General features: G+C 41.4%; 1 protein-coding gene across 6 annotated transcripts in view; it reads left to right on the top strand.

Moving 5' to 3' along the window:
- GPATCH2L (G-patch domain containing 2 like) overlaps positions 1–15,610 on the top strand; it is a 59,770-nt gene that overhangs the window by 20,672 nt on the left and 23,488 nt on the right. For 4 of the 6 annotated variants that reach the window (XR_001918640.1, XM_018053931.1, XM_018053930.1 and 1 more), the window contains exons 4-8: positions 2,486–2,662; positions 4,591–4,670; positions 7,387–7,454; positions 8,658–8,712; positions 10,597–10,682. Coding sequence is in view for 5 of the 6 variants with exons in the window: in XM_018053931.1 (XP_017909420.1) it covers positions 2,486–2,662; positions 4,591–4,670; positions 7,387–7,454; positions 8,658–8,712; positions 10,597–10,682 (466 nt within the window). In the remaining variant the exon portion in view is untranslated. Of the gene's footprint in view, positions 1–2,485; positions 2,663–4,590; positions 4,671–7,386; positions 7,455–8,566; positions 8,607–8,657; positions 8,713–10,596; positions 10,683–15,610 lie in introns of all 6 variants that reach the window. The other 2 variants (XM_018053933.1, XM_018053932.1) reach the window with 1 other exon arrangement.

Here is a 15,610-nt window from a genome sequence, read left to right as displayed (position 1 = left end):
GTCCCTGATTCCCTTTCTCCTGGTTGCTCCTGTTTGTGTTCTTCTGCTGAAGGCTACTGCTCCTTTTTGGATCCCTCTCCTGTAACCACAGTTCTCTATGTTCTGGTAACCATTCATTCCCCTTGCTTCTTCAGGTCTAGGAATGGTAAAGACTCACTGCTCTCCTGGCTCTGGGATGCTTCAACATCCCTTTGGCTTCTCTTAATATTGTCTACATTTTTTTGTAAATAATCACTGAAGTCTCAAATACCCCATTTAAATGTACATGTCTCCTAAAGGGATTTTCATATAATCAGGGTACACATCATCTCCTAGAGAACCCTTAACTCTTTTTCTTTCCTTGAACTTACTGCTTTCTTCACTAACTGTATTTATTGTTAACAGATGCATGCCTTTTCCATGGAAGCTTTTCAGAGGCAGGAGTTTTGTTTTGTTTTGTTTTGTTTTCCCTACCATAGTCGTAACACATTATCTGGCAAATAATAAGCTCTTAATAATTATTGGGGAACACAGATAAGGGGGGCCCTCTCCTTTCTCTTCCTGGAACAAAATTGTACACAGAACCTCAAATTATAAAACAACTAAACTCACTCTGGTTAAAGCAAGCTCCTAGAGGAGCAGCAGGTCAGAGCCTGACCCGCTCAGCCTCTCCCGTATTCTCTGGCAGCCTTCTTTTGAGGAGCTCCTGCATCAGGCAATCCTAGTGAACCAGGGTTGAAGACTACTGGTCTAAATGATGTCACAAGGGCCCTTCCAGTTCAGTGAGTCCCTTTTTGTATTATCAAAAATCTGGAGTGAATGCTTGAGAACCAAAACAAACAAAAAAATTCCCTTATAGTCTGCCATTTGTTATTAGAAAATTATGATCTAGGTAAATATACTAATTAATAAAGGGCCCAAGGAATGCTTATGAATAGGAAGGACTGTATTGACTTGGAGTGAAACTAATCATTGTTAATTCTGATGCCTATCTTTTATTCATTCTTTTTTTTTTTTTGACATTGAATCTGCGTTTTGTAAGTGAAATGTGATGAGACAATGAAGCATGCGCTGAGGGCTTGAAATTTCAACTCCCTTGCCATCCTGCCTCCTGGTACCTCCTTGCCTCCCTGGAAGAGGTTCTCTGTCCCTGACTCCCCTGGTAATGGTTCTCCAAATGTGGTCTCCAGACCAGTTTAGCATCACCAGGGAACTTGTTAGAAATGTGCATTCTTGGTCCTGTTTAGGCCAGAATCAGAAGTTTGGGCAGTGCAGCCTAGCAGTCTGTGTTCCGGTAGCCCTTCCCCATCCTTCAGGAACACAGTAAAGGTTGAGAAACACTGTTTGAAAAACAGCTGTTGATGTTGTGTTTTTATAAAGGAATATTTGGAGCAGCTTCTTTAGTGGCTTCTTTTCCCTTTTAAAGATCCCTGCAGTGATTTAAGAGTTATCCTTAGTGATCCATGAATCTGATACTTCTTATGATTAACAGGTCTGAGCAGCTTCCTGAGATCCAGTGCCCATCAGAGAATGAATGCAATGTGAACTCTTTAGATGTTCTAGTAATAATTTCCTTCATCCTTACTGTTTTGAAAAGGGTGAGGGGTAGCAGACAGAAAGTCCATCTTACTCCTACTGGGCAAGAATAAGCCCTTTTGGAAATTGGGATGCTGTCATAGGAGTAGCTGGTAGAAAGAAGTTTGAACCAAGAGTCTGGCTGTATGGTTCTAGTCTTGACTTTGTCAGTAATTGAGTATGGCCTTGGGCAAATGGTGTAACTTCTCGATAGGCCTTGGGGGGGGGGGTTATATTGTCTTTGTGGTTAGTGTTTTTTTTTCTGGTAGCTTGGGTTGCTACTGTCAAGATGATTTTCTGTCCAATTAATGAGGTATCAAGGAAGAAACAAGGTAAGAATATACATTCTTTATTCACCTATTACAAGAAATAACAGTAAGAAATCCTGCAGAAGTAGCCAGTTTCGAATTGAGAAATAATTTGTGGGTTTTTAACCTCCAAGTTCATTTATGCCCCTTAGAATAGTACATGAGAGGCAGTTCATTTTTATGTTAAAGGCTTTGGAGTTATTCAGGCTTTGGATTCGTACCGTGGCTTCACCATTACTAACTCTATCTTGATTTTTCTGGGCTTTAGTTGTCTAATTGATAAGTTGAAGTTAGTGTAATGTTTGGAAGAGATAACAAATTTACAGGTTTTTTTAACATGGGTTCTGGTAGGTGGACAGGACTTAGTAAGCGGTAACTTTTTTAGTTTTTACTATCAAAAGCTTCCCAGTGTGTTTCACTGTGACATTTATGTGGAACTAGTTTGATGTCCTGGTTTTTGTCATAATATGGATCAAGAAGTAGCAAACAATTTTTTTTTTTGTACTTCGACTTTGTTTTGAAAAATATAATCAAACCAATAGCACTGAGACATCATCTTCCCATTTGGCTTCTCTCAGAGCACATTAAAAATTCAAGCTTATGACAGAATCTCTTTCCTTTAGGGGACGATGAGCAGAGTGATTGGTTCTATGAAGGAGAATGCGTCCCAGGATTCACTGTCCCTAATCTGCTGCCCAAGTGGGCTCCTGACCACTGCTCCGAGGTAGAGAGAATGGATTCTGGACTGGATAAACTTTCTGATTCCACATTCCTTTTACCTTCTCGACCAGCTCAAAGAGGTGAGTTCTGAGGAGACCAAAACACATTTCATACTTTTATGTTCTCTCTGGGGGGAGTCCACCCATGGCCAGCCTACTCATGCCTGTAAGCATGCATTGACTGTCTGAATTTTAGAACTAGGCCAGGGAGTTGTCCAGAAGGTTCAACGGTCAGTCTCAAAGCTTGAGGTTCTCTCCATTCTTAGCTGAATCAATCCACGGAGACTCTCAGAATTTATATTAGCAGGGTATTCCTTCGGCTTGCTGTTGCCATCTGTGCCAGATCTAGGAAGCCTAGCAGTGTGTCACTGCTGCTTATCCTGTGAAACCGATGGGCTCCTGAGTGCCCAGTGGAAGCCTGAGATAGTGAATCTTGGAAGAGAACAGATTTCAGTAACAACATTCATAACAACAACAGGCGTAATGACATTATTTTAAATGGATGATTTTAAAATACTAAAAAATTTTTTTTATGTTAGTAATTCTGTTATTATGGGCTTTAACACAAATGTGTATCCTTTCCCTGTGCTTTCCCACTGATGATGATGTAACAAAGTGGAGTGGGTGGAGCCTAGGACAGGGGAAGGAAATGTGGGAATACTCTCTGGTACTGTCTTCCTAGCTCTGTGACTGGCAGTCACTTCATTCCCTTGGGGCATCAGAGTGATGACTTAGAATATCGTGACATTGAACAGTGTTGTTTCAGAGGTTTCTTTTAGCTCTATAAATTTATGATGAAAAGATCCCCAGAAACCAAAAATCATCCAGTTTCCAGGTGTATGTTGAGCATTTGTTGGTGCAGCATTGCACTGAGAGTTGTGAATTCTTCTGCAGTGTTTCGTTATGAATTTGGGTGATTGAAACGCCTTCTCAAAGCAGTTGGTTCTTGGTAAGGATGCCTGGCCGAGGCACATCATTTGGTACCTTAATAGTTTTCATAAACACATCAGTGACCATTTCTAAAAGTTCTTTATGGACCACTTAAAGCACATACAAATAAGCTAGACTAGAAAGAAGAAACTTTAAATGGCCTGTAATCCCACACCCAGAGTCACTGATAATATTTTCATGTGGATTCTGCCAGTAGTCTGTTCTGTGTATAGAACGTATACAGCAATTAGAAAAATGGGAGTATATTATACATGCTATTTTTTAAAACCTGTTTCATGAATTAGAATGTCTTTAAAAGAATTTTTTTCAATACTTTTGTTTGTTTATTTTTTTGGCTGCCCTGGGTCTTCCCTGCTGTGCGGGTTTTTCTCTAGCTGTGGTGAGCAAGGGCTGCTCTTCATTGTGGCGCACAGGCTTCTCCTTGCTGTGGCTTCTCTGTTGTCTTGTTGCAGAACATGGGCTTTAGGGCACGTCAGCCTCAGTTGTTGCGGCATGCGGGCTCAGGATTTGCAGATGGTGGGCTCTCGAGCTCAGGTTCAATAGTTGTGACACACAGGCTCAGTTGCTTTGCAGCCCACGGGATCTTCCTGGACCAGGGATTGAACCCGTGTCTCCTGCACCGGCGAGCGATTTCTTTTACCACTGAGCCACCAGGGAAGCCCCTGAGTTAGAATGTTTTTGAGATGATAGCTAACATTTAATTTGTAATTAGAAATTGTTGATAATACCTTATGTTTGTGTAGTGTTTTCAGTTTATAAAGTACCTTCCATGTGCTGTTTCATGGAGTCTTGAAGTCCTGTAAAAGAGGACTGAGCAAATGATTGTTCCCTTTTTATAAACAAGGATGCCTAGGTCGCAGGTAAATGACATGCCTAAGATCATACCACTGGTGACAAAGACAAAGGAATAGTGAATCCTTGGCAGATAGCCTAATGATACTAGTTTAAGGGTCAGTCTAGTAAGATCCCAGGTGGAAGGCCTTTGTGTACTAAAAGCATATCACTGCTAATGAATCCTGTGCATTCAGTTACTGAGGTCTGTCTTCTTTTTTATTTAGGGTACCACGCTCGCTTTAATCGTCTGCCTGGAGCTGCAGCTCGATGCCTCAGAAAAGGGCGAAGAAGGCTTGTGGGGAAGGTGATAGCTCTCACTGTTTCCTGGGCTCACTGGGAGGATAATATATTCCCCAAGAGATTTGTATCCTATTGGTAATCAAAGGTGCCGAAGAACTCCCTGGGGTTAATTAAACCAGATGTATTTTGCACGTTCACAGGAGTGAACATTATATAGGACATGAGTGGATACATACATGAAAAATGAAGCTTGATTCGTACAGAAGTTCTGACAAAGCAAACACTGTCGTGGCAGTGGTGGTGGTCTGTAAACCCAGAGGCCCGCTCTCTGTCCCTTCTCCTCTTTTGATTATATTATTATTGTAGAAGTTGAAATGCTCTTGGCTTCTTTATGACTCCTCTTGAATTCACGAATGCTGCTTTTGTTCTAACTTTGGTCTTTTATTCTAATTCATTAAAAAAAAAAAAAGGGAAGCAAGACCTGTTACCAGATTCCGAAAGTCCCTCCTTGGCCATAAGGGAGGACTGTCTACCATTTACTCAGTTCTCCCTTTGCCAGAGCTCTGCTAGGCACTCGGTTCATTTATTCCTCCCAAAACTCTTGTTAAAAAGGTGATATTTTCTTTAAAGAATGAGGAAAATGGGTTCAAAGGTGTTACGGAATGTCTGATGTTATCCAGGTAGAAGTGGCAAAACACAGAGAATTGAACCCAGGGCTACTTCTCTTTTATCATTTTAAATTTAAATTTAATTAATTATTTTTCACTCTGGCTTTGAGATTGAAAATAAGGCTGAGGCTGAATACCAGTCAGAGAAGATTGTGGTGGAGAAAGAATAAGGGTGGGAGAGGCATTTTTAGAGCATTAATATGTTTGTTCATTCAGTAAGTGTCTAGAGTGCCTGAGTGTGGCAGGCCCTATGCCCAACCAGGTAGGTAGTGATCAGAGCTACAGTCTTCCTCCCTTAAGGAAGCTGCTGTTTATATAGGTTAATCAGAGGACTGTTTTCTGCAAAAGAAATGAGTCTGTTTATTTTCAGATGAATTCATATTTTTATCTGCCTTTAAATTCTATTTCATATCTCTAATTAGAAAAATATTTGATTATTGGAAGAATACCTTTTCTTTTGGATTACTCATTTTATAGGCAACACAGTGCTGCATTTGCTATTGTGGGAGCTTATTCTAACAGGACAGCTAGCAGGTAGGAATACATGGAGTGGAGGGAGGCCCCAGGATGTTGGGAGTGGGGAAGAGAGCAATGGTTTGACTTTTTTTCTTGATTGGTTAGGCTTGACACATAGTGTTCTCCCTAACACCTACCTTATTTTGTTTCAGCTCTTATAAAATAAGAGCCTTCCACGCCCATGGAAGTAAATAATTTCAAACTGGAGGACCCCCTTTAGCTTGCCTGTAAGGAAAGTAGAGCCTGTTGGATGTGTCTGTAATGATTTCAAATGAATAGGATAATATTTACTTGGTTAATTCATCTTCATCACCTTAAAGGGATATTTGTCATTTCTAGCAGAGGTCACTGTTCTGCCCCCCTTCTTCTCCCTCCCCTATCTCTCTCCTCTTTTTCTAAATTGTAATCATAAATAATGAGTTTCATTCACAGCTCCCTGCCAGTGAGCTGCTAATTACGCAAAGTACTGCTTGTAATTTACACAGTAATAAACTGTAAATTTAAACATTACGGCACTTTAAGTTAATAATTTTTCTGCTGTAACAAATAGCTCATTTTTCACCTATCTTTTCTCTTGGCCCCATTACCATGGCTGTGTCTGTGACCAAGAGGCGTAGGTGTAAGGAGTGAAAAATAGGAAGAATGAGAAGCCTTTTCATTTAGCTCCACACCCACCCAAAATCTGACCTCCAAGTTAATTTTTCTGTAGCCAGTTCTGCTGAAATGTGTACCCTCATATTTAGGCTAATCCACACACAGATGAATACAGATAACAGTGTTTGCCCAGAAACAAATGTGTTTGAGTAACAGGCTTGACATTTTTGACATTCATGCCCGTGACTTATGCTCTTTCATCTTAACACGTCCTCATATGCGTGTAACTCTTGCTCATGTACTGTCAATACGCTTGCCCAAGTTCTGTGATAGATATTCACTGTAAATGTACTCAAGTTAAATGAAGGGTGAGTGCCTTCTGCCATTTTCCAGTTTTTTTGAGATTAGTTTCTGAATTGCTTGTGTTATGGGTATGATTTTGTATTACAATCTTGAGGACCGCTAATTTATGAACCAGTTTATACAAACTTGTATGTTTACTTTAGGAGATGATGTTTAACAGACAAAATACAGGGTGACAACTTTTGTAAGTTACAAAAATCTTTTGACGTGTATACATTTAGTCAGTAGATGCTTAGGTGTTCCTAGTGAGGACTCCGTAAATGTCACATTATGAAGGCTGTTGAGGCTATACGTGAATGACTCTAGGAATCTTGGTGTGCTGGCCTGTTAAAAATTAGCTGCTGTTGGATTTTTAAAAAAACTCTTTCTATTTTGCCACTTTTTAATAAGTCCAGGAGGTATATTAAAATGCTATACACAGTTTTATAAAAAAGACTTTTTCTGAGCACTAAAGAAAACTAAGTCTAGAATAACATGCAATACTTTTGCAGTAGAGTTCCGCAAAAAGCTGTCTAGTTGCTGTTGGATTTTAAGATTGATATCTGACATGTGCTTTGGGGTTGCTGGTATAATCGTGGGAAAGCGTGAGTTTGGTGACAGATCATACTTAATGCTTGTTTATCTTCTTTGCCTTTTCAGGAGTCCAGCATAAGTAATCTGGGTACTGAGAGGATAGGCCACCTCATTAGTGACCCTCGGCAGAAAGAGTAAGTGCTTCTGTATTTACCGGTGCTCCCCTAGTCTGTTCCTTGGAGGAGACCGCAGAAGAACGTTTTAAGAAGAAACCTGGAAATTCTGTTGTAGAGCTGAATGAGGTCATCTTAAAGATTGGTACTTTATAACATGGCTAACATGCTAAGTTCATCAGAGTGATTGTTTTTTCCTTTCTAGACTAGTTTTTATTTCTTTGCATTTTATGTCTCTAGATGCTACATTGTGAAAGTAGCCTCTAATGAGAATGTTGTATTTTAAATCAGTTTTTCCATCTCTTAAAATTTTTTTGCTCAAAATGTGTGATTGCTTCTGTATTCTCTTCTGTATGCACTTCCCATTTTTAGACCTCTAGACAAAGAAGTATCTTTTTGTTGTAACTGCTGTGATAAGTGCTGCTGGAGAGCCTGTGTGTAGCCCTAGAAGAATCGTCTGCCTTTTCTTGTGACGGCTCTGCCCCTGACACGACGGGCTCTTTGGTGTCGCTAGTTTGTGTTGTGGTCAGTGTCCAATCGTGACCCCGTATCCTTTCAGCCTGGTTGGTTGTTATGAAATTGACAAGGTGTGGTCTGTGCCCCTGTTGAACTGGGATCCTGTTCTCACCGCACAGCTGAGAGTGTGTTGGTTTCACACCATCGTCTTGAGTTGTTTCAGTGCCCAGTCTTCTGTATTCTGACTTTTTACTTTGAAGAGTCATTTAAAAAAAAAAAAAAAAAAAAAAAAAGTTCATACGCATTTAACATCTCCTTTTCTCCTCTGATTCCGTTATTTTTTCTCATTTCTTTTTTCTTCACTTCATTAATCCAATATCTTTTCTATCTTCTCATCTCTAATAATGTTCCTGCCACTTCTTTGACTTCCCCGGTGGCTCAGACGGCAAAGCGTCTGCCTACAATGCGGAAGACCCGGGTTTGATCCCTGGGTCAGGAAGATCCCCTGGAGAAGGAAGTGGCAGCCCACTCCAGTACTCTTGCCTGGAAAACCCCATGGTCGGAGGAGCCTGGTTGGCTACTGTCCATGGGGTCGCAAAGAGTCGGACACGACTGGACGACTCCACTCACCACTTCTTTTATTGTTTTCTCTCCTCTTATTCCCTCCCTCTCTCTAGTTTCTGGTTACCATCAGCTGGGAAAAGAGAACGGAATCAGGTAAGATTATTTTTCTTTGTCATCTTTATCATTTGATTTCCTTTTCTTTAGAAAGAATAAAGCCCTGGCTTCTGATTTTCCTCACATTTCTGCTTGTGCACATGAGGTAAGGTTCCTGTTCCTTATGTTATTCTGATTTTCTTGGAGAACTGTTTTCCGAAAATACCTTAGTATTCAGTAATAAGAACAAGAGCCAATTCCCCTTTTTAGGTTCAATTGTGCTCTTCAGTTTATTACTTGTAACATATTTCATAGGAATCCAGCTTTTATTCTGGTTTTGAACTTTGCAGTAAAAAATCAGAATAAACTTTATTTGCCTATTTTTCAGTTCAGTATTAGCATCCCATGCTGAGAAATGCAATGTTGAATCCTAAACACAAGAAGCAGAGGAAGGTAGAGCCTCTTTGGGTGAAATGGGGTTGAGGCCTTAGAGCCTCTTACTCTTTTCTCTAGCTACCCCTGAGGGGGCCCTTGGCATATCTAGGCCTTTATAAGGGTCCTAATTTTAAAATTGCTGACAGTGACTCTCATTGTGTTCCTTGAATGTCCTAGCCTTTTGTGTTTTGTTGGGAGAGAGTTTGCTTCATCTTCATGATTAGTTGTAAAATAGATGAATACTGATAGGTTTTTTGTTTTTTCTGCTTATTATCTTATTAGTAAGTTGGTAATACTTTTTAGACTTGGCATTTTCGTCTTGAAGTTACTATTTCAAAATGAACTAGAACAGTGATAGAGCTAACTGGTATGAATTTATATGATTTTAGATGGCATGTGGATACACAATTTTTACTTTAGTTACAATAATTTATGTTAGAAAAATGTAATCATTTTATCAAACTCGTTATTTCACAGAAATACAGTGATGGCAATGCCGAGTAAAACTTAATATGAAGGAAGATATAAGTAGTAGAGCAGGTGATCGGAAGATAGTCATTAAGGTGGAACGTGAGAGAGTGCAGTTTGGGGAGTGCTACGCTGGAGTGTTAATTGTATTTGCATCAGAATCTAAAGGCAGAGAGACCTGTGATGATCATCTCATCCAGATCTGTTACTTTACAGATGAGATGGATCATCTACAAACGAGGTTTAAACCCTTTGCCCAGAGTCACACAGCACTGGGACTGGAAGCTCTATGACAGACAGCTGCTTGATTCCTGTACTTTCCAAGTTCTTTTGAAATTATTAACACCATTCACTGTTCTTCTACTATTCATATATATTTATTTCTGAAATGTGGGGGCAGGAGTATCTAGTGCAGAAAAAAATCCAAAAGACTAGCCAACATGAAGTGAGATACTTTTATATAGTGTCCCAATGGATCCTTAGAGCCCCCTTTTGAGGTGAATAGGTGTTTTACAGATGAGACTGAAATTACTTTCTAAACCAAAAGCGGTATTTTATGTAGCCCTCACAGTAATCCCACGAAATAGGTAAGACAGATAGTGATACATCTGTTTCACAGATGAGGATGGTAAAGCCCGAAGAGCTTTTGTAGTTTTTACCATATGACAGCTCAGTGGTAGGCTGGAACTAAACGTTGGATATTCTAATTCTTAACCTAGTTCTGTTTCCACTACACTGCTGCTGGTTTGTGCTAACCAGTTATTCACTGGAAACATCTGCCAGGATAAGGACAAGGTAATTTCATGCTGGTATTCTTGGGAACAAGGGCTGAAAATCAGTAGGCATAAGTTCCCTTTATGTCTGTTAGAAAGTACTGTATTCTGCCACTTAAGTAATTATTATGTATCGGAAGTTTTTGAAAAATTGCTGCTTACCAGGGAAGAGTCTGTTGTTGAGGCTGGCTAGGTTAGTTACACTACATTTGTGGGTACACTGTTGACTGTGCACAAATTGATTGAACGGTGTCTGTGGTATGACAGGAGAGTTGAAAAGTCAAAGGGGGAAAGTTAGCAAGTAGCAGGTAGCGCTTTAGGATCAGGTCTGTTTCATGTAAGCCTTACTGAAATAATCTCATTTATTCCTGCAGTTTAATCCTCTCTCTCCCCTTTACTCCCTGGATGTTCTTGCTGACGCTTCTCACCGAAGATGTTCACCAGCACACTGCTCTGCCAGGTAATTGTGTCCTAGTGACTGTCTTTTCTAGATGATATTATTGGCCTTTTATAAGCCTTTTCAGATTAAAGTATGTTAGTGTATACTGTCCACTTTGATCTCTCAACAACTTTTTGAGGTTAGGAGTTGTTTTAGAGAGGCAGGAACTGAGGCAGAGTGTTGAAGTATCTTTCCTGTGGTCCCATGGCTTACTGTCTGATTTAAAACCTCAGCTTTGACCTAAGTTCTGACTCATCCTCTGTGATCTGACTCCTGCCTTTTCGTCCAGCCTCCTCTCATAGACTGCTTCCTCCTCACCGAAGGAGAGGTCCAGCTGTGCCTGGGAGCTCTGTTTTATTCTTCAGATTCACAACTCTTCCTGCCGCTGAGCCTTGGCACACGTTCCCTCTGCTGGACCGCTGTCTTAGAGCTCTTCCCGCGGTTGGCTCTTTCTCACCCCAGCTGGGGCCGCCTCCTCTGGGAGGACCCCTTCGGGCTATCCTGTGTGACAGCGTCTGCCTGCACCTCTCACCGCTCGTAATCTCTCTCTTTCCTTTAGAGCTTTAATTACAGTCTGTAATGGCTTTATTGTTGTTTTGTTTTTCTTCTTACTTTCCCCCTTGTCTCTCACTAGACTATAAGCTTCAGAGTGCTGGGACCTTGCCCATCCCCCACGCCTAACACAGTGTCTGGTGCTTACGGGGCATTCAGTATGAATTTGTCAGGATAAATCCTGCACTTGCATAGCAGAATGAAATCAGTGCCTCTGAATATACATTCTCTCAAGTTGGGTGAATGCAAAGTAAATGTGGTTTCTATGATGGCATGCCCTAGCGGGTTATTGCGCACAAGGAGCAGCTAATAGGCTGAACCATAGAACCTTTATTATTTCTTGTGGCACAAAGAATTTCTTTCCAAGGTTCCAATGATTTTTTTTTCTTTATTCTTCCTAACACATTGTTAAATGGATATATTCATAGATTTGGGGGGCAGGCTGCACTAAGAAATGATTTTTTTCATGGATATAGTTAGGATATTTGCTATGGCCTATAATAATGAGCTCTGCACTATAACCGCCTTCCTGACCTTCTACTGGAAAAGTAGTATTTCAGTAGGAAAAACTTTTGAAAAGAGAGACTGTCACGCATGGTGTTAAGTAAGAGCTTGGAAAATCAGGGGATATTAGTAAACTACTGTAAAGCCTTTTCTCAGTCACATGCTATTTAGCCATCATTCATTCATCATTTGCTGACTCCTTACTATGTGCTTTCCTGGGAAGCCTTCCTTGGTGACTCAGATGGTAAAGAATCTGCCTGCAATGCAGGAGATCCGGGTTCAATCCCTGGGTGGGACAGATTCCCTGGAGAAGGGAATGGCAACCCACTCCAGTATCCTTGCCTGGAAAATCCCATGGACAAAGGAGCCTGGTAGGCTACAGTCCCTGGGGTTGCAAAGAGTCCGTCACAACTGAGTGACTCACACTTTCACTTCCTTTCACTTTATATGTGCCAGGTACTTTGTTTAAACATTTAATACTATCCTAAAGGAGCTTATATCCTCATGGGAGGCTCCGGTGTGGAAATGGACAACTACAGTTAGGAATGACAGGTACCTAAATGTGTGTACCGGAGTGATAGCAACTCAGAAGAGCAGCTCCTAACTCAGGCTCAGGGAGCTTCTCTTAGAGGTGGTAGTGCTCAGGCTGTCTTGGAAAATGAAATTTCAGTCCATGGGAAAGCAGTCCTCCAGCTACGTGTCTTAATACCAGATAAAATAATGTCCACGTGTGCTCTTTAGGAAGACTGTGAGTAGCACCATGTCATGTCGGATATTGCAGGTGGATCATTTGTCCTCCCCCCTCACTTCTGCTGCCTTGAGCTGTGCTGAGATTGGCATATCCATGCTTTTGTGCGGTTTCCTGCTGCCTTTAAGGCCTCATCCTGGTTGGAGTGGGTGTGAGCTTCATGTTTCTTTGTGTATCTCATTATTCACATCATTATCTTTGTTCTCTTACCGGCCGTGCTTGTGGCCAGACTTGGAAACGTAAGGAAGCCGAGGCTGAGCTTCTGGTGCACTCAGCTCTGTGGAAATAGCGCTTATTGCTTCCGACTATTGCTGAAGCAGGATGAGAGAGTGTGGACACTTACAGCTCATCCTTGTCCTGCCTGTCCATTCCTGGGTCCGTGGACACAAAGCGGGGTTGCAAACATGAAGGATCTTTGGGGCACGGGAAGAACATTTTTAAACTTACATTTATTTATTATTTTATCCTTAAAAAATTTTTTTTTAAGTTATACATATATTAATTAGTCTAGCAGCACATATTTTTGTTTTATGTGTACGTATTACATATATAAGGAGTGTTCAGATTTTTTTTACTGATGAGGGCGCACGAGCAATAAAGTTTGGGAAACCCCCGATCTGTGGGAAATGGTCAGCACAAGTGACCTCCACAGGTTTTAGGAAATGTGGGTGATGAGACACTTCCCTCGGGGCTCCCTGTTTTCCTTAATAGTGAGGTCCCTGCCCAGCAAGGGGTCAGCAGAGAAGGAGCAGCCTAGCTCCAGTGTGGCTGATGGATGCTATCGGATTCAGAAGTGGATGGTGGGCTTTGCAAAGGGTGGACCATTTAACAAAACCTGGTACCTAGGGAAGGACTGTTAGAGAGCAGCGGTGGTAGGGAAGAGGCAGGTGAATGACCATATTAAAAACTGTTTCGAATGGAAATTTTGTCTTCTTGTTCCATTTTATTTGCCGTAAAGATTCCTTTCAAAGCATCTGGGCAGCATTGGGAATTTCACACCCATCATTAGAACGATTTGTGCGTGTGTGTGTGGTGACTATGTTATCATTAGTGGTATAATTTTATTTTGCGAAGAGAGAAGTGTTTCCTGTTTTATCGCAGCTTTCCCCGAGGAGGCCTGGTGTATTAATTTGCTGTATTGCCTCCTGGCTGTTCCCAGGCTGTTTTTCCTCTTCATCATGGAATTTTTAATGGCCCTACTGCCTCTTGGGAAGCATGTGAGGAAGAGTTCCTCGGGGAGTGCTTCCCTTTTTTCACATGCCTATAATTACTCTCCTGTAAGAGCACAAAGAGTTTGATGATCATGCCTGAACTGTGAAGGTTTCCTCCTGTCGTTACTGAGCTGAGGCTGCTTCCTGCCTGGATGAGACCAGTTCAACTCCCCCCCAAACCCTCAGCTGCGAGAGAGGGGTTCAAGCACCTCCTCACTGCTAGAGCCTTCTCCAAGTGAGGCTTGGGGACCGCTGGGGGGTAGTGAGTGACCTCAAGCTACTCGCTTGTTTAGCATTCCACTGCCATAAACAAGACATAATGGGGGCATGATTTTAAGAGAAATGTGATCAATGTGTCATTTTAATACCGCCCAGATGGCAGATGCAGTGAAAGCGAACCTTTGTGGTCTTTATATCGCCTAATTCATTTGTGGGCTAAGAGGTTTTCAGAAATACCACCCTAGAAATACTGAAGTTTTCTGATTTTCAACCCTGGCTGTACTTTTGAATCACCTGAGAAGCTTTAAAAGAAAAAAAAGTATATCCGGGCTGGTCCCCCACTTTGCAAGATTCTGATTTAATTGGCCTGGGATGAGGCCCAGGCATTGGCAGTATTTTGGAGCTCCCAGGTGTCTCTAACATGCAGCCAGGATTGGGAACTATTGCCCTAAAGGCATATGGTTTTAGAACTGGTGCTTTGTAATTTACTTAACAGGAAAGCCCATTTCATAATTGGCCTGTGCTTGGGTGTTGTGAGCACAGGTCTGTGCGGAAGGGACCATTCTGGGCTTCTCTGAGCCTTGGAGAACTGCTGCAGGGGAGGAGGAGAGCAGTAGGCCCAATACTTAGTGGTGGGCAGATGGGCAGAGCTGATGGGTGAGTGTGTGAGTAGCTGGACCGTGGGCAGGGGATATAGGGATAAACTTCGGAAGCCAGCTCTTGGGGTTGGGTTGTTCGGTTGCTGGTGTTGGGCTGTTGCTATTAAAGTAGTGAAACCGGGTGCTGGTGTTGAGAGTTGCTGCTGCTCAGACAGCAGATGGTGTGATTGGTGTTCTGGTAGAAGCGCTGGTGTTGCTGTCAAGGACACAGTCCCAGAATGGCAATAAGGAGCCAGTGCTGTAGGCAGCTTTTTCCAAAATGAGAGATTTATTGATTGAAAGGTAGTTGTTTTTTTTTTTAAACCATTATTGTCTTAGAGAACCATAACTGGAACTTATAAATTGCTACATCTCTTTGTATGATGCACAAGCCGCCAGTTGTAGTTTTTGAATATCTTGCGGCAGTTTTGAGTTTCTTCAACTTTCCTGATCTTTCCTCTATTTTCAGTGATCACTTTGTAGTATATCACCATTTCTTTTATTCTTTCTTTTAAGTTTTTAATCTCATATTAGTTTGAGGCAGACTCAGATAACTGGGCAAAAGAATTAACCTCCCCATACTTCAATTTCCTCACCTTGAAAATGAAAATATCAATATTTTGGGGGCTGGTCCGGGATCAAAATGAAATAATATACTTGTATATTTAGCATACTGGTAGCTAATACTTATTTTTGTTATATAGTTAACTACACTACCCTGTTCTAAGGATAACTGCAGTTTTACAAAACTTGAGTTGGTTTCCAGAGTCATTTGCTAATGAGTATTTAGTATAGATTCTTGAGGTGTTTAAAATGACCCCAAGTGGACTATAAGAGAAGGCATTTGGGTGCCTGGGTGTAAGAGAGAGAGACCTTCCTGTTAGTTGAAATATGATAGGCTGCACTCATTGTAATTCATTTTATCTGTTCACAAATGCTGTGATCTGCATATCAGAGTTGTGTGCCCAGCTGGCTGTGCCACTTGACAAGGAGTTTCAAAGAGCAAAAAGAAGACTCAATTCATGCTATTAATTTTGACCTTTGGAGCCATAGTAAACAGCCTCAGGTTTTACCTCA

The sequence above is a fragment of the Capra hircus genome, chromosome 10 (genome assembly GCF_001704415.2).
Source record: "Capra hircus breed San Clemente chromosome 10, ASM170441v1, whole genome shotgun sequence".
Classification (NCBI taxonomy): domain Eukaryota; kingdom Metazoa; phylum Chordata; class Mammalia; order Artiodactyla; family Bovidae; genus Capra; species Capra hircus.
Note: the sequence above shows the minus strand (reverse complement) of the source record. Positions and strands in the feature narration are given on the sequence as shown.